Source organism: Panthera onca, chromosome A3 (genome assembly GCF_046562875.1).
Source record: "Panthera onca isolate mPanOnc1 chromosome A3, mPanOnc1 haplotype 2, whole genome shotgun sequence".
Taxonomy (NCBI): domain Eukaryota; kingdom Metazoa; phylum Chordata; class Mammalia; order Carnivora; family Felidae; genus Panthera; species Panthera onca.
In genome coordinates, this window is record NC_138341.1 from 40,829,467 (window position 1) to 40,851,025 (window position 21,559).

Sequence of the window (21,559 nt, forward strand, 5' to 3'; positions counted from 1 at the left end):
AACAGACACAGAGGGTGACTTTGAGGCTGTCTCTGAATCTTTTTACCTGAGTGGCACTGTTATAACCAGGATAGGGCATCCAGGAGAAGTGGGTACTTAGAGGAGGGTACTGTCCTTTCTTAGAGGTGCATGGGTCCTAATCAACTGGGACTTGCTTTGGAAGAAGTAGGCTTTAGACACCTTGGAGAGGTCAAGGCTGGTCTTGCTGCCCATCCTGCTGTTCTATCCAGCTTCTTACTGGAAAGAGCATGAACTTTGGAGGCTGTGAATCTGGGTTTGAATCCTGGCTCCCTCATTTCTTCTCTTTTTCATGTGGGGCAAGATACTGAACCTTTCTGAATCCATTTCCTCCTCTGTAAAGAACCTTTGTAAAGGACCCAGTGCATAATAGACATTTGATGGAAGCTGGTGGTGACCTTTGCTCATGCCACTCTAAGTGGTTGGGCTTATCACTACCTACTCAATATGCCCTAATACCCCATCCCTGTTGACACATCTTTACACCCTCGGTTCCTCTTGCCTTGCTCCATTTCTTCATTCCTAGGCATTCTTTCCAAACTAGCAGGAAAAACCAGGACAACCTTGGGGTTGAATTTTATTTCTTTTCTTTTTCTTTTTTTTTAACGTTTATTTATTTTTGAAACAGAGAGAGACAGAGCATGAACAGCGGAGGGGCAGAGAGAGAGGGAGACACAGAATCTGAAACAGGCTCCAGGCTCTGAGCTGTCAGCACAGAGCCCGACGCGGGGCTCGGACTCATGGACCGTGAGATCATGACCTGAACCGAAGTTGGACACTTAACCGACCAAGCCACCCAGGCGCCCCTGAATTTTATTTCTGAATCCAGTAGTTTGCCACCTTACTTGCCTTTACTCCAAGTGTCCATCTTGGAGTGATTGGTTCAGGAGCCAGTCTTGTCAGTGATTGTCTCAGGATCTGGTTTTAAGCCAATCAGCATGCAGAATTCCTCTGGCTATTCTCATTGGTGTAGGTATGAGCATGTGTCCTAAGTTGGTGCAAATCAATGGAAGAGACAGAGAGAGAGGTTAGAACAGAGGTTTTCATTTGCCCTGGGTAGGCTTGAGTTTTCTAGTTATAAGGGTGTCCAAAAATAAAGCAGTTACATAGATCAGGAGAGCCCTGAACTTCCCATGCTCCTCTGCTTTGGCCTTTCTGCTGTGTGAGAGTCTGTTTCCCTTTGGTTTAAACTAACTTAGGCTCTGTTCATCCTGATTCCCACTGTCCCTGTGACTGCTCCATATAAACCCATTCCTTATCTGAAGTCACCATTTTTCTTTATCAAATATGTATTCTAAACAATGTAGTATTGGGTCTTGCTTTCGAATTATTCTATAATGGAACTGGATTATGTACATTCTTCTGTGTCTTGCTGGTTAAGCAAAATTGTGTGATATTCACTCACACTAATGTGTATGGCCATGATTCATTTTCATGGTTGTGTGGCATCTACCACAATTTTTTAGTTCTCTTCTTGATGGACGTTTGGGCTGTTTCCAGGGTTTTGCTGTTTCAAGTTATTTTGCTATAAACATCATCATAGTAGTCTCCTAGAACACATATGTGAGAGCTTCCTTCCCATATGCTATGGTTTTCCTCTTTATTTAATTGAACTGTAGTCAGGAACACTGGGATGACTCTCTAGGGACACTTTTCTGAGCCTCGGTCTTCCTGCTTTGACTCCTCTTTAACCCACTTCAAAGGCTACTGTCTCCTTGGTCTCAGGAATTAGGTACCTGTGATCTCCAGCCACTTTCCACCTTCTGCTGGCTCCACAATGATCCCCTCACTGCTCCCTAGCACGGTCTTAGACATGCTATTCCCTTCTACCAAGAGAGGAGACCACCATTTTTGGTAGTAGGACAGGCTTCTTCAAATTCTTTGAGAGCCAACACAGCTGTGTCTCTCATGTGGAGAACCTGAACTAGCCATAGATTGGCTCCTCCTGTTTGTAAGATGCCCTAGATCCTTCCTAGTGGGGCTGTGGTGAGGGCAGGAGCTGGGGCTGTCGCCCCCTATTGCTTTGTAGGGCTACCCTAACAAAGTACCACATACTGGTGGCTTAAACCAACAGAAACGTATTCTTCAATAGTTATGGAGACTAGAGGTCTTAAGTCAAGGTGTCAGCAGGGCTGTGCTCCCTCTGAAAGGCCTGGAGGAGAATCCTTCCTCGCCTCATCCAGGTTCTAGTAGTTGCTGACAATTTTGGCATTTCTTGGCTTATGGATGCATCACTCCAATCTCTGCCTGTGTCAGTCATCACATGGCTGTTTTCTCACTGTGTGCCTCCACGGTATCTTCTCTCTGTGCATGTTTTGTCAGTGTCCAGATTTCCCCTTTGTGTAAGGATACCATTCAGATTAGGGCCCACCCTAAAAAACCTCATCTTAGCTTGATTACATCTGCAAAGACCCTATTTCCAAATCAGGTGAATCACATTCACAGGTAACAGGGATTAGGATGAGCTTGTCTTTTGGGGGGAACAAAATTCAACCCACAACATCCTCTTTTTACCTTTTCTGCTGCATCTATAGCTGGCTAAGGAGGTGACTTTTGGATTGACTTTTCTTGCCTGACCTGTGGGGACTTTCGCTTATCGTGTGGTGATGGGAACTCCTTCTGCCAGGAGCTCTATCCTCTGTTTTCCTTCTTTCTTTCTGCGCTTCAGCATGAACCTGGGAAACTCTGGCTTCCATCCCAATCACTCATGGAGTCTTCACTGTGACCAAATGAGATGATCACTGGACATTAGCTGTTTGTACATTGGGCTTACTGGTTGTCTTTGCAGTGGCCACATTCCTGCTGCCCTCTGGGGAGAGACCGGCTTCTGGTGACATGCTGGAAGCACCCTCCTGGGACAAGGTTGCAGTACTCTCCTCCTCCATCTTGTTCATACTCCCTGAGGACATGTTGTGTCCCACAACCCCCTGGTCATGCCAGCTGTGCCTCTTCCTGGACCCTTGCTGGCTGTTCCTGTCATGCTCCATCTGTCTGTCCTGGGCTTATAGACTTGGTTGCTGCCACACTCACAGCTCTTGCCGCAATCCTGTGGCTGCCCAGGCTGCTGCCACTCCTGTCGTTGCCCCTTTGTCAGGTCCTGGAGGCTCCATTACTATAGGAGAGTATGTGCTTGGGATAGATACACCGGCCCTTCCGTGAACAGAGGTCTCTTGGAGGTACATTGGATTCCCTCACCCCAGCACAACCAGAAGAGGTGGCTCAGACACCACAGGGACCATATGGAGGCTTCTGATGAACACCTGACCTGATTCCCTTCTCCATGGAGCCCCATGGCCTGTGCCAAGGGGAGGAGAAACAATTGAGGGAGAGAAGACCCGAATGTGAGACCAGAAGGGTCTGTTCCCCTTCTTTTCTGAAATGGAGAAAATCAAAAGCTTCCAAGTGGAAGAACAGTATGTGCAATCTCCCATTTGATGCAGGAATGCCCTCCTATGGACATTCCAATTTTGCTTGAACAGTCCCAGTGCCAGGGAGAGCAATATTACAGTCTCCAAGCCACATCCTTGTACACTTACATATTACACACTCGTGCTAGTGTTTCTGTAGGAGAGATCTCTAGGAGTAGGACACACACATTTTCCATTTTGATGACGGCTAACAAATTGTGTGTGTATGGACACACACATTGTATTGATGTATACAAAAATGAGTACATGGCAATTATGGAGAGACATGGAACTCCAAAAGAAGGAAGGACTTTCTAATAGTTAAAAATGTTGCACAGCGGAGCACCTGACTTGAGATAGAAAGCATTCAAAAAGAAGAGCTTGGTACACTGAGAACCTCTCCAAGGTGGTAAATCCCTTTGCCAAAAAACCACTGGTGGTTTATTTGGCCCTGAGTCCTTCCAAATGTAACACATCTTTCAGGTGAGTCTCCAGGAACAGCAAACATTTTGCAGGACGTGTCTCAAAGCACTCTGAGCCCGTCTCTTTGTGTGTTTGCACACTGGGGGTGCCACTGGGCTCTGCTTGTCCTCTGTCATAGACACGGGCATGTCCTTTGTACCCCCAGCAGGGTTGGCCTGAGTTCTGCCAGGACCCTCCACTGATGGCTTCAAGAGATATACGAGTTTTTTCCCAACAGGAGAGAAGTCTTCCTATGGATCTAAAGGGACACCCTGAAGGTAGCAGGAATGGCCAGTTGCAAGCTTCAAGTGTAGCTGCTGTTTCACGTGGTCAAGGACAAAAATCTTTATAGGTTTCAAGGGAAGTAACCTGGTTGGCTCTGAGGTCTTGGGGGGCCTTTGGTTCCTTCCTCTGGTGGCCTCCGGTGACATGTGTGGCATGCTTTTCATAACGTGTGGCTCGTCAGGCCAGCAGCACGGTGTTGGGGTGTGGAGGATGGGCTGATGAGTGCCATGCCCGTGGTCCCCATTGTGATGTGTTGTGCACATCAATCACTTCTCTTTTGCTGATCAGGATGATGTTGCTCTAAACAACCTTATGCCCTTGAGTACATACTCTCCTTGTATTCTTGTTGCTGCAGGCCTCCCAGGAGGTGCTGAGCTTGCCCACTGTGTGGCTGCTGTGGGCCAGGTAATGCTATCGCCCAGGTTTGCTGCTCCTGGCACTGCTTTCAATGGCAGGGAAAACTGGAGCTCAGGGGCAAGGTAGTGCCTGTGATGGCCCATCCCTTTCTGGAGCTTCTGCCTCCACCTAAACTCCCATGGGGTGTTTGTTTCTACCGGACTGCCCTCTGTGACCTGTTGCCATCAAACACCCTTTTGTTCTGTCCCACTCCCAACAGCCACCCCCTTAGGACAGGGATAGAATCTTTTCCCCCAAATGCAGCTCCACCTCCCGGAGGGCAGCCTGACTCAGTGGAGTGGGGAGCGGAGGGGCTCCTGTTATTATTACAATTATAATGCAAATACATCATACTAATGACTTTGCTGCCCCCCTCCGGGTGCTCAGAGTTCTAATATTCTACCATCCCCACCTTTTGTCCTCTTTCCCCTAATGTCTTTGCCCTCAGGTGAAAAGAGTGCCGGTGAGTGACAGGGATCTATGTAAGGCATTTGCCACTCAGGAATTTTCTGAGACTTGGTTGCCCTACATCAGCACAAGTAGCTTGACAAGATAGTAACCATACAGGAGGCATAATCCGTGGAACTTTCCCGTGCATTCCAAAAGCTAGACTTGAGAATGTAGTATGTGGACTTCTTCTGAAATGATGTTTTGGGTGGTGGTTTCTAGGTTCGGCCACACATAGTTTTGTCTGCATGGAGGAACTGTAGAAGCAATTTTGTTTCAGAAGCATGCTGGTCCCAGAGCCCACATCCTTCCCGGTGAGGATATGAGTCAGACTTCAAAAACTATGGTGTAGAGAGACGTCATTCATCCGGGGTCAGAGAACCGAGCCAGGGATTGACTGCAGGGCAGCGCATACCAGCAGCTCTGTCTCTGGAGACAGTTCATATTTGAAAGAGTTGGCTGTGTTAGCTCTTCATTTCTTCAGGTTCTTGAAGCTCTAACCCTGACTTAATTCCCTCGGTGACTCCCAGCCCCGCATTTGGCGTCACCTGTGGGTGAATGTGGGGCGGTTCATGTATTTATGGGAGGTGCCCATAAGGGGGCTGCGGCACAGGCTTGGCATGGTTTACGTGCAGCTGTTACAAAGCACGGAGCAGCTCTGGCTGCAGTGTGGACTGATACCCAAGATTAAAGGAAATAAGCAAGCTACAGAGCAGTGGGTAGACCATGCTGAGATTTATGTCAGCCGTGAATTGGTGGATACTGGGCTGCAATCCGTGGTTTGGAAGACACTGGCTTAGCAGGTTCGTGGGAAAACCAAGCCATTTGGGTGTCTGGTAGGAGAAGGCTTATCTGAGATCTTGGAGAAATGAACCTGAGTCTTTGTAGGATTGTCTGAAATCATCTGTAGAATTCTGCCTGGATTTCTCCTTGGGGCCTGCCTGAGTCAGCCTGAGCCCAGAGCAGAGGTCCTGGTGACGAGGGATAGAAGCAGAAAAACGTTCACCTGTAGCCCAGAAGGTTGACCTATGCCTGCATAGTTTCATAAGGATCAGCTATGTGCCAGTTGCTACATTCATAAAGGGTCTCATGACTGCCGTAAATCTCACCGATAGTTAATATCAAGCTGAATGACAAACATTTTAGAAACCTGCGCAAGTAGTTTTATGAGTAGAATTCGAAGAAGACATTTATGACTTAAAACTCCCTGCACGTCCCCTTCCCCCTTGAGCACTAAGCATATAACCACCAGCTTCATACAGCGAAAATGCAGCTCTCTGTGCCCACAGGGTCCTGTCCCGTGCAAGCTAACTACTCTAAGTTGTACTGTACAACGTCTCAAGGATTCTTTCTTGGCCATTGTGCTCAAGGATCTCGCAACACTAGTGATGTGGGGGGAAAAAAGCAGAAGAAAAAAGATTCAATTTCCTTACAACTTACAGCCTATTGACAAGTCCCTGAGACAGGCAGAGTGACTGACATTCCTCTGGGAGCTCAGCTGTCTCGGTGATGACACTTTGCTAAGGGCAAAAAGCAGTCTTAGCTTAACATTATCCCAACCTTTAGGATCCTGTAAGTCTACTTTAACATATAAAAATTCCTTTGAAAACTTCCCTTATCTTCCCCCTCCCCCCACCCCAGGATATAGGTTGGCAAACATATTCCAAGCTTATGGTCCACTCATGTACATCTGAAGGGTCTCATGACTGAGGTTTTATTAGACAGTAAATGACTTTTTCCTAAAAGTAGCTAGCCCCCTCAGGATCCTGGAAACCTTGTTTCCAAAATACCTTAGAGACTTACACTATCCCTGACCCCCTGCAACCTGAAGGTATATAATCAGTCACCTGTCACAACCCCAGTGCAGCTCTTTCTGCCCATGGGTCCTGTCTCCCTGCTTTGATAAAACCACCGTTTTGCACCAAAGACGTCTCAAGAATTCTTTCTTGGCCATTGAATCTGAACCCCAATGCTTCAGACCACATCACTAGGACAGCTTTGGATTGGGGGTGGTGGGGACACCTCTGGGGTGCCTCTGGGCTCCTGCATCCAGCTTGCTTTCTCACTGGCAAGGCTGTAGGAAACCTTCATTTGTCCCTTCTTGTAGTCACAAATTTCCCTTTTTCTTTTCTATGACTTGCTGTAGTCATTAATGTTATCTTATGGATAAGGAGGAGGATTCAGGCTGCCTGTGCTTCAAAAACAATGTTTGCCAAACCCTGGCTTTTAATTCCACAATCCTCTTGTGTTACGGTATAATGTATAACTTTAGTATTAATTCATGGAAAGGCATTTATTTGAATCCTTAAGGGTCAAAAGAACACAAAGAAAAAAGCGGAGGAGATATCTCTACATCTGTCTATCGTGTCGTCTGTCGGCTTTTACACACAGAGACTGTCCATGGACGGATACATAAGTCACTGGAAGTGATTGTTTTTAGGGAGGATGATTCAGGTACAGGAACAGGAGGGAGTTCTTTTTCTTAGTACTGCTTGGAATTTTTACCATATTCATATGAACTATTAAAAAAAGGGTAAGCTGAGCCTGACACGTTTTAACTTGTGTCTCCAAATGCTTCCCTTGAAGTCCTAACCCTCAGGACCTGAGAATGTGATCTTATTTGGAAATGGGGTCTTTGCAGATGATTTAGGATGAGGTCATTGGGGTGGGCACTAATCCAATATGACTGTGACTGTGTCCTTATACAAAGGGAAATTTTGGGCATACCTGTTCAGTTGGTGGAGCATTGGACTCTTGATTTGGGCTCGGGTCATGATCTCACCGTCATGAGATCAAGCCCCGCATCAGGCTCTATGTTGGGTGTGGAGCCTGCTTAAGATTCTCCGTATCCCTCTCTCTCTGGCCCTCCCCTGCTTCTGCATGCACTCTCTCTCTCTCAAAATAAATAAATACCACTACTGCTACTCTTTAAAAAGTAAAAAATAACAAATAATGAAAACAAAAAATAGAAAGGGGAAATTTGGGCACAGACATACGTGGGGAGTAAGCCATATGGAAATTGGAGTTATGTGGCCACCAGCTAAGGAATGATCAGAAGCTAGGAGAGAGATCTGGAACAGATCCTTCCCTAATTCCTTCAGAGGGAACATGGCCTCGCCAGCACCTTGATTTTGGACTTCTGGCCTCCGGAACTGTGAGACAATACTTTCTGTGGTTTGAGCCGCCCAGGTTGTGGTACTTTGTTATGGTGGCCCAAGGAATCTAATACAACTCGTGACTAAATGTTAGCAGAGGCTCCAAAGAAAGGGATTGGATGGAGAGGAGAAGGCGGTGGGTGGCACAGAGTTGGTTAGGGAGGAGGTGAGGGGGGCCGCGTGCATAGCCTGGGCCACTCAGCCAGACCCCTGTACTTGCTCCTTTGCCTCGCTTTCCCTTCCTGGTTGTCTGCCTCGGCTCTCATCAGGGCAGGCTGCCCGCTGTACCTGGGCTTGTTGGCTGTCCAGGAACAGTGCCAGGTGTGATTCCATAACCCTAGGAGGCTAGGTCAGTGACAACGCCCCATCAGGAGAAACCTCTTGGAAGGTGTCTCTGTGGTCACTGTAACCAAATACAGTTGTTTCTGAGGAATTTACTAATCTGTGAGTCACATCCTGAAACTCCAAATTTGTCAGACTGACTCAGGCTTTGCCAAGCACAGCAAGGAGAGTAAATTGCATAAGAATGACCGACAATCATTAATCTTGTCAGACTGTGGGGCTTCCGAGATGCCAGAGTAGGTCTCTAAGGAAGCTGAGTCTGGACCACCATGGTTTTAGTTGGGTGAGTTTGGGGCTTTGTATTGTTTTTGTGGAGCCCTCATGTGTTCCCTGACTCCTGCTCTGGGGCCCTCGAGACTTCCTGCAGAGCACCGGGGGGTGGTTGCCTCCTCCAGCTGCCGAGGCAGACACAGAGGGCCACCCCTGGTTTGCCCCAAAGAAGGCACCTCCAGCAGTGCCTCTATGGCCCTGCCCCTGGTTGGATGGAGCTTGATCATCAAAAGTAAATATAAGAAGCAAAGACAAACATCCTAGCAAGGCTTTGGAAGCCTGTCATGAACAGGTGAAATGTCTTCAGGGTAAATGACATTTGACTACACTGGGAAGGGACTGAATAAGGCCCACTATGTGGGCCACACGTTCTTCTCCACTTTGCAGACCCGTCTGTCCATTAGAATGCGTGGCTTGATCTTCTCCAAATACCAAGAACACCTTAAAAAAAGCATTTTGAAACCAATGGAAACTCTTGGAGGAAGGTCTGCTAGTTACAGATTCCTGGGCTTGTCCTGAACGCCCTTAGGGGAAGGGCAACAAAATCCATCAGCATGTATTTGTTGAGAACTTGGTGTGGATTGAGACAGAAAGTGTGAGACCTTGGCCTGGAGCTTGGCATACTGCCCCTCCCCCTCCTCTCCAAAGATCTGTTCCTCCAGCTAATCTGAAGTCATTTAGCAATTCCCAGTGGCGGTGGACAGGTCTTAATAGTGTGGCTTTAGGATACAGGGGCTTATCCCCATGGAAGACTGAATTTCCTCATTTAGACCATAATTTGTGGACATACACCTGGGTGTATCTGCCTCTTGGTCAGCTCATGTCACCAGTAGAGGGCTGGAGACAGGGCATGGTCCAGAAGGTCCAGGCCCAACAGACAGGAGGGGGATGTTTTGAGAGAAGAGGGGAGGAGGGGACTTTTCAAAGAGGGGCAGGGCCTCAGGACAGGGACAGCCAATACTGGAGTAACCAAGGGAGACAGGGCCATGGGAGGAGGGCATACAGCAGGCTTGCGCCGCAGTGGCCTGTGGGAAGCAACTCAACAAGAGCCTCTGCCACTCAGAATGAGGCAGAAGAAAGGAAGGGGTCGTTTGCTGACTTGAGACATGTAATAGGTTGTCTCCGGAGAATCAAAAAGTTCTGGCTGAAGACCTCACAGAGTGCTCAGGCAGACCCTGTCTGTCTGCCTTCCAGCAAACGGCGAGGGAATTTGCTGCTGCCTTCCAGCAGACGGCAAGGCAGTATCTGTATACGGATTCCTAGGGTAGCACGTGGAAGGGCAGCCGTGGAAGGTGATGATATGTCTGCATCCATACCTGGAGAGAACGTGAGAGAAAATGCCACAGCATCTTCAGTGTTGTCAGGAGCCTTGTGCAGGATGGCCAGCTCCAGTCCCACCCGGTGCCAGAGTCCCACTTTCCCCTCTGACCCAGTTCTCTGGGCCCACGGAGAATCTACTGTTTTGTAAAATTCCTTGAGTCTGGATTTTCCCAAAGGGTGTTCTAGTGAAGCCTTCTCTTGTGGTACGTGCCTCAGATAAATTTGGGAAGCCTGGCACACTCTCCCTTCAGGAAGAACCACAGCACACATTAGCGTGTCAGAGACTCTGAGAAACTTGCACAGACCAACTGGTTGATTTTGTCTAGCCCTCGTTTCTCCCCTTTTTCCACCATAACTTTATTAACACCCTGCCGACCCAGTGAATCCACTAGTCAGCAGACGCCACACTGATGGTTAGAAGATGTCGTGCGTATATTCCTGTCCAGTCCTTCATGTGAGTGAAGCCTTCGGTAAGTGTCTGTCTGTGTGTCTCTGGCTGCTTCCCGACCTTCCTCGCCAGCTTCTTCACACCTTCATCTGCAGCCATTCTCTGGTCTCTTTACCTCTTGGTGACTCTCATGGGATAGCTCCAGGTTGTCTGTGTCCCTCTTAAGGTACTTCCTCCCAGTGTGACCCACAGGGGACCAACTTGGGCAGGACTGTCCTCCTTTTCTTTGGACACCATCTGGGGATTTGTGTTTCCTTTTTTAGCAGCAGCGTCCATGTCCTTATGCGACAAACCCAGAGGTGAGGTCATTATCAACCACGGACAAAAGATATAAGATGGAGGCTAACGATTGCTGTGTCAGTGAACTTAAAAGGGCCTTGTGTTTTCTCCTCTTAGGTCATCTTTGCTTTGAACCAGACCCTCCTGCAGCAGGAGAGCCTTCGAGCAGGCAGCCTTCAGATCCCCTACACGACAGAGGATCTCATCAAACACTATAACTGTGGGGACCTCAGCTCCGTCATCTTCAGCCATGACAGCTCCCAGGTGAGGGCCCTTGTCCTCTGCCCAGCTCAGTGTGGATTTAAACATGAGAACAAAGGCATTACCTGCTGACACCTGAATCTTCCGTGAACAAAGGATTGAGGTCATAAAGGGCTCTAAAAATAAAATTGGGCAGGTTTAGATGTGGAATGAAATGCTGCAGCTAACAGAGCCATTCTTTATGATACGTGAGAACGGAGGGGGTGTTGATGAGAGTTAATTCCAGGATCCCAGGCAAAGGATGGAGCTAGGGATCCAGGGGCAGACCTCACGGCCTGGGCAACAGGCAGCACGAAGCCGCCTCCCGAGCAGGGAAGGGATCTGAGTCTGAAAGCCCCTGGCTGACTTAGGAAGCACTTCTGGGAAATGGTGGGACAGAACTCTGGCTGCAGCTTGCAGTGGCTTCTGGGACCATGGGAGCATGATGGGTTTGGATGTGTTCGTGGCCACACTGGTGCAGCGAGTGACACACGGGACAGGTTTTACCTGTGGGCCATCAAGGGGAAGGAAGCTCAGAGGAATGCAGCCTCCCTATGGCAGGGATATTGGTTATTCTTTTATCAACGAGAGTCCCAGAGGACAAGCCATGACTTCCTCCCCTCCCCTCACCGAGACCACATGGCAGTGGCAATGCCAGCTGAGCTTCTGAGCTGGGGCATGTGTTGTCTCCTCCACCAGGACCACTGTCCTCATGTGGTAGGGGGCTGTGAATGATGCCGGGGTGGGGGGGGGGTCTGTTAGATCTGGGGACCCTAAGGAACCGTGAGTGAATGGGAGAGGTGAAAAAGGAATGGCAGCCTGGGGAGAGGAACAATAGGGATCCAGCGTCAGCCCCACAAGTGTCAGAAGATACAAGGAGCTTTCCAGAGAGTCTGGAGCTGGAGGAAGTTAAACGAAGGCAAAGCAAGCAAGAGGAAGGGAAAACAAGAAATACCCGAAGAAAAGCAGTACAGTTGATGGTGATGACAATTCTTGGTGGGTGTGGGGGAAGTGGGGAGATAAGTCAAGATAGATGGGGAAATTAAAATTTGAAATGGCAGAAAAAAGCTAATATGGGTGGGAGGATTTGGGAGTTTTATGGGAAAATGGGAAGGCTGGTAGCAGTCAGGGACAGATGTCTTATGCAACCCTTTCCTGTGGCCCCTTCATACCTGTTCTGCTCACAGGGCCCGCCCATGGTGTGGGGTATTGGGAATGTGCCTGTCATGGTGCCAGGAAGGCCAGGCTGGTCAGACCCAGGGGTGCGGGTTGTAGGTCATGTTTGGCATTTAGCTGTGGGAGGTCACCCTGCACGGGCTGCCTGCCCGTGGGGAGGGGCTGGTACAAAGGAAGCGCTCTGCTGAAGAGAAGGGACTTGAGGAAACGGATAGAAGGATCTCACATAAAGGACATGATTTTTAAAAAGATGACAAAGGAGGGGCGCCTGGGTGGCTCAGTCGGTTAAACGTCCGACTTCGGCTCAGGTCATGATCTCGCGGTCCGTGAGTTCGAGCCCCGCGTTGGGCTCTGTGCTGACAGCTCAGAGCCTGGAGCCTGTTTCGGATTCTGTGTCTCCCTCTCTCTCTGACCCTCCCCCATTCATCCTCTGTCTCTCTTGGTCTCAAAAATAAATAAACGTTAAAAAAAAAAAAGATGACAAAGGAGAAGATGAGGGCTTTGGATTTGAAAATGAAAAAAGTATCATTTTGAGGAAATGGCTAAAGGGGATCTGTTGTCCTTAAAGTGGCAATTGATGGCTCCATTACAGGGTAAGGACTTCTGGAAGGTCTTTGAGAGGCTACTGCACGTGGGAGAAGCAGCCAGGGTAGATATTCTGTCTTATATTTGAGTGAAGTAATGGTTAACCTCATTAAATCCCTAGGTAGAGGAGAGAGCACGCGCCCAGGAGGAGGGAATCCAGAGGGGTGGGGAGGGAACTCGGTGTATCACCTCACCGACAGCCCCTGTTCTTAGCCAAAATACTGAATTTGGCTCACGTGTGCACCAGAACCAGGTGAAATATTTGCCAGGAGGGCAAAGAACATTGGAGAAAGCAAGAGGGAGACTTGGGAAGTGGAGAAATAATTACAATTAAAATTGTATGGCATTGAAAAGACAGGTGAATGGTTATAGACATGGCATGTATTCAGCAGTAGAGTCATCATTATTGATTCTAAAATATGTAATTATGTAAAATTATTTTTGTAGAGAAGGCATGTGTGAATCAGACAAGTGAAAACGATGGACGTGTTAGGCAAAGACACGGTCTCCGTATATAAACACGTGGCAACAGCACTCTCATTTGAATAGAACAGAAGTCCTGTTTAAAATAGCCCAAGAGTTCTTCCAGTCCACTTCATCGACTATGTTTTCACTTGGGTTACAGAGAATGATAGCACAGCTTGAAAAAGTAGTAGGTGGGAGACCCCAAGTGTGGTGGTGCGTGCTCTTTCCCTGCCAGCTTGACCCTCTTGGCTGGGTGATTTGGGGCTCAAATGAAGCAACTTGGTCAGTGACACCGTTGCCCCTGATTTGTTTTTTTCTTTTTCTTTTGGCGGAGGTTCCCAATTTTATTAACGCCACGCTGCCACCGCAGGAGCGCGTCACCGCCCAGGAGATCGACAGCTACTTCCGCCAGGAGCTCATCTACAAGCGGAATGAGAGAATGGGGAAGCGGGTGAAGGCCCTTTTGGAAGAGTTCCCGGACAAAGGCTTTTTCTTTGCCTTTGGAGCTGGTGAGACATAGGGTACCTCTGCTGGGAGGCTGGGCTCCGTTGCTCCTCCCACGAAGGGACCCCGGAGGTGGGATGCTGGTAGGAGGTGAGATGAGTGGCACCTTCTTTGACTTATTTCACTTGCAAAGTGGCTCCAGCTGATGCCTGAGTATCCAGCACTGTGGAACCTTTGCTGGGCGGGCTGGTACCTGTGACATCACCATAGCTCTCCCTCCACCTGGTGTTCAAAACACACTCCCCTGGAAGCTGGGAAGGCCTTTCTCTCTCTTCCCAATTTGGCACTTAATCCCAACACTTTTCTGGTACCCTTCACTTTTTTAACTTCCCCTAAAATTTGTCTTGTCTTCTCTCTCCTCTCTGACCATGAGCCTCCCAGGCATAAGACTTGGTGCTGATATGTCAGCCATTACCAACTGTTAACAGTGTACATGGAAACAGACTGGGAAAATTATTTCCTTTTGTGGACTTTTTGAAATAAATTATCTCCTCTTCTTGAGTCATTCTAGCACAGCTTTGCACACTCCAGAATTAAAGACAGAAATGACAACAGGCTTGGGGTGCCTGGGTGGTTCAGTGGGTTAAGCATCCGACTCTGAGTTTTGGCTCAGGTCATGACCTCACATTCATGAGATGGAGACCCTTGTCGGGCTCTGTGCTGACAGCACAGAGCCTGCTTGGGATTCTCTCTCTCTGCCCCTTGCAACTTGTGTGCATGTGCGCTCTCTCTCTCCCAATAAATAAACATTAAAAAGAAGAGAAAAGGAAAGAAACGAAAAGGAAAGGAAAGGAAAGGAAAGAAAAGAAAAGAAAAGAAAAGAAAAGAAAAGAAAAGAAAAGAAAAGAAAAGAAAAATGCCAGAGACTGAGTAGTGTGCAGAAGGAGCATTTGCTGCCCTTGGCTTCTCCTTTCAATTCTCCATTAGCTTCATAAGTGTGGACAAGTTCCCTCAGTTTTTTTACTGGTAAAATGGGGGGTGGGGGTGGGGGTTGGAGAAGAGCACTTGCAGAGTGGCAGAGTGAGAGGTCAAGTAGAATCACCCGATCTCAAGATCCTTAGCTTAATTACATCTGCAAAATCTTTTGTTTTCTTTTTTTCCCCAGATAACATTCACAGGTTTCAGGGATTAGGATGCAGATGTATTTGGGGGACCATTACCACAACATCTGAAAATCAATTAATATAATCCCCCATATTAGTAGAACTCAAGGACAAACACCACACGATGCTCTCAACAGACATAGAAAAAGCAAACAATAAAGTGCAACATTCTTTCATGGTGAACATACTCATCAAACGAAGGCTACAAGGGAACTTACTTCATCAGCCTGTTGAAGGGTCACTTTAACATATTAAATGACGAAAGATGAAATGCTTTCCCCCTAAGATGAGGAACAGGACAAAGATGGCTGCTCTCACCACTTCTCTTCAACAGTGTGTGAAGGTTCTAGCCAGGAAAGTTAGGAAAAGGAATAAAAGACATTCATATTGGAAAGGAGGAAGTAAAACTATCTCTTTTCTCAGATGACATGGTCTTGTGCATAGAAAATCCTAGGTAACCGACCAAAAAACTCTTAGAACTAGAAACCCAGGGTACAAGGAGGCAAGATAGAAGATCAGTACACAAAAGTCCGTTGTGTTTCCATACTCTAGCAATGAATAATTTGAAAATGAAACTAAGAAACTAGTTCTGTTTAAAAGCGTAAAAAAAATACTTAGTACGAGATGTATCAAAACGTACAACGGAAAACCGAAATCATCAGAGGGAATTAAGACCTAAGTAAATGGAAAGACATATGGTCATGAATTGGAAGGCTTGAACAGTGTTAAAATGACAATATTCTCCCCTGTTGATCTAGACATTCAATGTAACCGTCATCAAAATCTCAGCTGATGAAAATGCTTTAAAATTAGATAGTGGTGATGGTGGCACAACTTTGGGAATATTCCCCAAATCACTGAATTGTGCACTTGAAAAGGATGAATTTTAGGGGTGCCTGGCTGGCTCAGTCTGCAGAACATGTGACTCTTGATCTCAGGGTTGTGAGTTGGAGCCCCATGTTGGGTGGAGAGATCATTAAAAAAAAATCATAAGCTTTAAAAAAAGGATATTTTTATGTTGTGGAAAAAATGAGAGGTTGGGCTCCTACATCTTGTTCACAAATGAACAGTTTCTGCCTTTGGTGCTCGGTCCTCTGTGAGTTGTGTGAGTGGTTTTCCTCTTCTCCAAGTCTCACATTCCATATTTGGGTTGTGCACAGTGCTGTGTGGCCCAGTGCCCATGTCTGGCCTGTCTCAGCAAAGCTGTTAGCTCTGGTTCTGCAGCACCCCGAAAGGGGTTAGGTACCAGAAGCCCCCCGTGGCACCTGATAGGGGTGATGGTGGCCCTCTGTTAGAACACAGAGCTGGTGCTCACTTCGGCAGCATATATACTAAAATAAGACACCGAGCTGGTGGCTCGGTCCCGGCGGCTGTGTCGAGTCCTCCAGGATGGAAGGTACCAGCCCCTGAGCGTGGGCTTTTGCCTTCCACTCCTGCGAGACTCAGCTGATCTCTCAAAAGCTTCCCTGACGTCCGGTGGCGGGATGGCGGGGCACTGGGTGCAGGGGAAGGGTGGGCGCTTTGAGATGACAGTGGCCTACTGTGTGGCGCGAGGCTGGGCAGCGGGTTGGCTGGCGGCCAGATGGCAGGTTGATCTGAGCAGCTGGGAGGGCAGGCCCTCCAGATGGCGACTGCTGGACCGATGGCCCAGGTGAGATGTAGCACCTGGGCTCGCCTGATTCTCCAGGCACAGCTCATCATATTGCCGCAGCGCTGGGCAGAGGCCTCACAGCTGGGTGCTTTGGGGGCCAGGGGTGCCCTGGACAGTCGCCAGTGCCAAGTTCTCTTCCTGGCGCTGCTTTCTCCACCGCAGGAATCCGTTTCTTTCTGAAGGCTGTGTTGACCAGAGGGAACCACAGAAATTGCTCCCGACACTTAGCCTTACAGGTTAAAAAATTTTTAAGTCTGTGGTTAGCAAACTTTTAATTGCAAAGCGAAGGTAACCAAAAACTAAAAGCTGCAGAGTTTCTTTAAAATTTTTTTTTAACGTTTATTTATCTTTGAGACAGAGAGAGACAGAGCATGAACGGGGGAGGGGCAGAGAGAGAGAGAGGGAGACACAGAATCCAAAGCAGGCTCCAGGCTCTGAGCCGTCAGCCCAGAGCCCAACGTGGGGCTCGAACTCACGGACCGCGAGATCATGACCTGAGTTAAAGTCGGACGCTTAACCGACTGAGCCACCCAGGCGCCCCAAAGCTGCAGAGTTTCAAATCAAACAACAACTTTCATTGTGGGGGTCTGGAGAGAAAATTTAGATATGAGAAATGGAGCTCGCCTTTGTGGCAGGAAAAGTCAGTCAAACAGAATAGCTTGGTTCCGTGCTGAGAAAGCACTGGTAATAGGGGCAGTTTGTTCACTTGACAGATACAGTTTTTATTCTGAATTGCTTGAGAGGGTGGACTCTGGAGCCAGACCACTCGGGTTTGAGATGCAATCTGCTTCATCTCCCTGTGCCTCTTGCTCACCTGTAAAATGGAGACAATAATACGCCCACCTTATAGGGCTGTTGGCAGGGGCGGGGGCTGTCAAATGATGTGTAAAGCATTGTGCCTGGTAATGCTCAATGACTGTTGGCTACTTTATTTTTGTGATCACGCCCTGCTGTGTGGGCTTGGTAATGGCTGGGGGAGTGAGGGTTGCTGCAGCACTCTGTAGGCTCAGTAGTGCCCCCCCCGCCGCCCTCACCCCCAGTCCAGGCAACATCTGTGCATGAGTTAATTGCACTTGTGCACCAGGGCTAATCTGGGCCTTGCCAACGTCCCTTTCATCTGAGCCAGTTGCCCCTCAGCAATCTTGGGGTCACAGACTCTACAGTTGAACCCAAGAATGTGGTAGAGCCCGGTACCTTCCGCCAGTCACCGCCCTCGGGCTCCCCAGGCTCTTAGAGGCTGACCCAGGTTCACCCTGCTTTCTAGAGCTGTGGGAACAGGACACGAGGGAGACCCACAGACTGCCCGTTGCCTGGCCAGAAGCTTGGATGTACCTTAATTTGCTGTCCCGGTCTCTGGTTATTGAGTATTGACGTGTCAAGATTGTACAGACCCTGGAGCCAAATGGCCTGGCTTTTAGATTCTGCTATGTGACTGCTTAGCGTGTGAAGCCCTGGACCTATTTTACCTCCGTTTTCCAATTTAAAGTGCAGGTAAGAACGATACCTCTAAGGTTCTGCTCAAACACAGGATGGAGTGCTGCAATTGAATCGTCCATTTAGGACATTAAAGTGCCATATACTGTCACAGAGAGGGGCGTTGTGAGCCTGGATGATCATGTCAGTTCTGAGCATCAAAACCTGAACGGAAAGGAGGTTGATCCCAGGATCTGCTCTTGGCCTTGAACATGTCTAGGATGTCATTGTAAGCTTACCTGGCTGATCTTTGTTTTTCATGAAAAGGGAGGAAGTGAAATAACATTCAGATTGAGGTTTCCAGCTATGGTGGCTTCTGCTAGATGCAGGTGTTTCACTGCGCATGTATAATTATGTGTGGGACAGAAGGGGGCTCGGGTCTCAGAGGTGGTTGGATTGTGTAAATGATGAGAATGGTCGGGACTGTTGACACTGCATTGAGACCTGGAAGGTTGGGATTTGGTGTCTAGGCTCTCCCTTTGCTGTGTGACTCTGGGCAGCTCACCCCACTCTTCTGATCCTCTGTTCCTCATCTCTGAAACACTGCTTTTCCCTCCCTGCCTGCCTGGAGGGCAGTTGGGAGGCCTGACTACAGAAGCTCTTAGGAACTCTACTGGGCTGGACAGAAAGGGATGGAGGGCTGGCAGGGTTATTTCTTTGTTCTGGGCTGTGTGTCTGGGGGTATGTTTAGTGGTCACGGGAGCTGCCATATTTCTGATCATTTTTCTTACTGCAGGTCATTTCATGGGCAACAATACAGTGCTTGATGTCTTGCGGCGCGAAGGCTATGAGGTAGAACACGCCCCTGCTGGACGACCCATCAACAAGTAACCTTCCTGTGCTTCTATCCTGGTTGGGGAGCAGCTAGCAGAGCCGAGACCCCCACGGGGCTGCCCCGGCACCAGGGCGGGCTCTACCCTGAGGGGCTCCAGAGGCCCCTAGCACGGCTATTACCACCTTCCCTGCCTGGCCGCTAAATGGACACTTGGCACCCGGCTCCGCTGGCATCCTGTTGTGGCTGGGGCTGTGTCAGACGGGGGTTGGCTGGCCGGGCACTTGGGGCAACAGAGGCCATTCTGGCTTTTTTCCTCAGCGGCCTTGGGGCAGAGAAGGAGAAGGGAAGATTACCCCATGGTCCCAGGGGCCCCAGGAGGGGTCATTGGGCTTGATGCTTAGTGCCTTTCCAGTGGGCATTTGGGAAGTTTCAGGGAGGCAGATGGTGGAATCAGTCATAACACAGGGTCACAGGGGCTAGAAGCGCAGGGTGTGGCTGTGAGACCCTTCTCGGGACAGGAGCAAAGCCCTTTCTCTTTCCCTGGGCTGTTCCTCCCCCCAGGTCTGTTTCTCATTTTGATGGCTCTGTGGACCCCTCCCTCCCCTCCGAACTAGTCAGCTTGGGCCACCGTAACAAAATGCCACAGACTGGGCACTCGAACAGCAGAAATTTATTTTCTTACAGTTCCGGAGGCCAGAAGTCCAAAATCAAGGTGTTGGTAGGTTTGATTTCCCCTGAGGTCTCCCTTCTGCTTGCATGTAGCCTCCCTCTCCCTGTCCCCACATGGCCTTCCTCTGTGCGCACACAATCCTAGTGTCTCTGTGTGTTTAAATTTCCTCTAGTAAGGATACTAGTCAGATTGGACCAGGGCCCACCCTAACGACCTCATTTTATCTTAATAACCTCTTTAAAGGCGCTGCCTATGAATGCAGTCACATTCTGAGGAACTGGCTATGGAGGCTCCAACATAGGAATTCAGCCCCTAACACACGCCTTTCCTCGCCCCACTCCCTCCCGACCGCGCTCACCAGCGCCCCCTCCTGGCAGGGATCCCAGCGGTAGTGAGGAGAAGGTCCATCCCTTCTACTGAGGGGTAGAGAGGGGGGTCAGCTGTGGTGTCAGCTTGATGGCTGCCCTTCCCCAGGTGCCCTCTTTCTCTTCAGAAGGCCCACCTTCAGCTCATGTTGTTTCAAGCTAGGGCCTCTCCCCAGCCCCTCACCCCAGAGGGTCCTCCCTAGCGGTCCAGTTTCCACCCGGGAGCCAGGATTCTCCCAGTCTGCCTCCTAGCGGACAATCGTGGGTACGTCCTGGGCTGTCTTACCCCCACCTCTCACGCCCTACATCCAGCGCGTCAATGATAATGGTTCTTCAAATAGCACTTCTACTCTCTAAAAGCCCTTACCTGAGACTTCTCATTTCTCACCTCCATCACACCTCTAGCTTCCTCTCCTCTTGGGTTTGCTCCTCTCCTTTTTCATGGCTCTCATCCTCTGGTCCATTCTTCGCTCTCTGTGGGACTAAATCTTGCAAGTGCCCCTTCCTCAGAAACCTTCGGTGCTTTCTGACTCTTCTCTTCCAAAGTCCAGTTTCTTCCTGCTGGTGTCTTGGCGCCCAGACCCCAGCACAGGTGTGCTTCCTGCATCAGAAAACCTTCTGTCTGGGTCGCTGCCGTCCCCCTCCCCCCGACAGCAAAAATCCTGCCCCTCCTTCAGCTCTGCTCACTGCCCAGGTCTTGATCCTTCTCTCTCTCCTGTTCTCCTTCAGCCCTGGAGGGAGAATCCAGCCCTTAGTGGTTCTCTGCCTGTTTCGGGGGGACCGTGTTCTTCTGGAAAGCGGGTGCTTTGTCCCTTCTCAGCCCCCGCCCCAGGCTGACTGGGCTGGTATTTGGCACACAGTCCTTGCGGGTACTGGAGAGGACCCTTCCTGGAGTGTGCGTGTGCATGCGTGTACGCGTGTGGATGCGCACGTATGTGCACAGGCATGTATATGTGTGTACACGCACACGCGCATGTGTGCACATACATGCATGTGTGTGTGCACGTGTGTTGATGGCTATGCTCAGGCTTCCTACTTCTGTCTCTAACCCTAATACCTGCCTGTGGGAGGAAGTGAGGTCAGGAATCAGTATTTTAAAAATCTCTCTGTGATTCTGGTGCACGGTGAGGGCTGAGAACCAGTGCTGACATTCAGCTGGGCTGCTCACATTCCCAGGGGAGGAAAGAACATTTATTGACCGACTGTCAGGTGGCAGCCAGGTTCACATGGACTGTCAGTTAATCCTCAAAGCCAGCCTGTGGGGTGGGTGTCTCTTCTCCTTTACTGATGGAGAAACTGAAAGATCACACAGCTAATCAGAGCCAGGGTACAGTTCAGGCTCCTCCGCCCACACATGACTTCTCTTTCTGCCCTTTCTTCTTCCATGTTTTACTTCCTGGATCCTTTGTCTTTGTTCGTGCAGCTTCCTCTGCCAGGCATTCATCCCCCATCCCCGCCCCTAATTCTATCAGAATCTGTGAGATCCAGCACAAACGCCCCATGTTCTTCTCTGCTCCGGCCCGGGGCCACCCCCTTGCATGATCCCCAGATATTTGGTGTGTGCTCTGCAGTAGCTATCCTGGCGTCTGGCACACAGTATGTGCTCCATTAGGATAGTGTCTATGAGTTTTTAGCGGCGAGCCGTGCTCCAGGGGAGGCCACGAGGGAGCATGAAGTCTGGAATGGAGCTCCGGTTAGGGAGAAGAAGGGGTGAGGGGATAAG

General features: G+C 49.2%; 1 protein-coding gene across 7 annotated transcripts in view; it reads left to right on the forward strand.

Moving 5' to 3' along the window:
* The window catches only part of TRABD2A (TraB domain containing 2A), a 58,889-nt gene that overhangs the window by 31,157 nt on the left and 6,173 nt on the right, over positions 1 to 21,559 (forward strand). For 3 of the 7 annotated variants that reach the window (XM_078444651.2, XM_078444650.1, XM_078444649.2), the window contains exons 3-5: positions 10,947 to 11,093; positions 13,630 to 13,804; positions 18,763 to 18,853. In XM_078444651.2, coding sequence (XP_078300777.1) covers positions 10,947 to 11,093; positions 13,630 to 13,804; positions 18,763 to 18,853 — 413 coding nt within the window. Of the gene's footprint in view, positions 1 to 10,946; positions 11,094 to 13,629; positions 13,805 to 18,762; positions 18,854 to 19,485; positions 19,520 to 21,559 lie in introns of all 7 variants that reach the window. The other 4 variants (XM_078444654.2, XM_078444655.2, XM_078444652.2 and 1 more) reach the window with 4 other exon arrangements.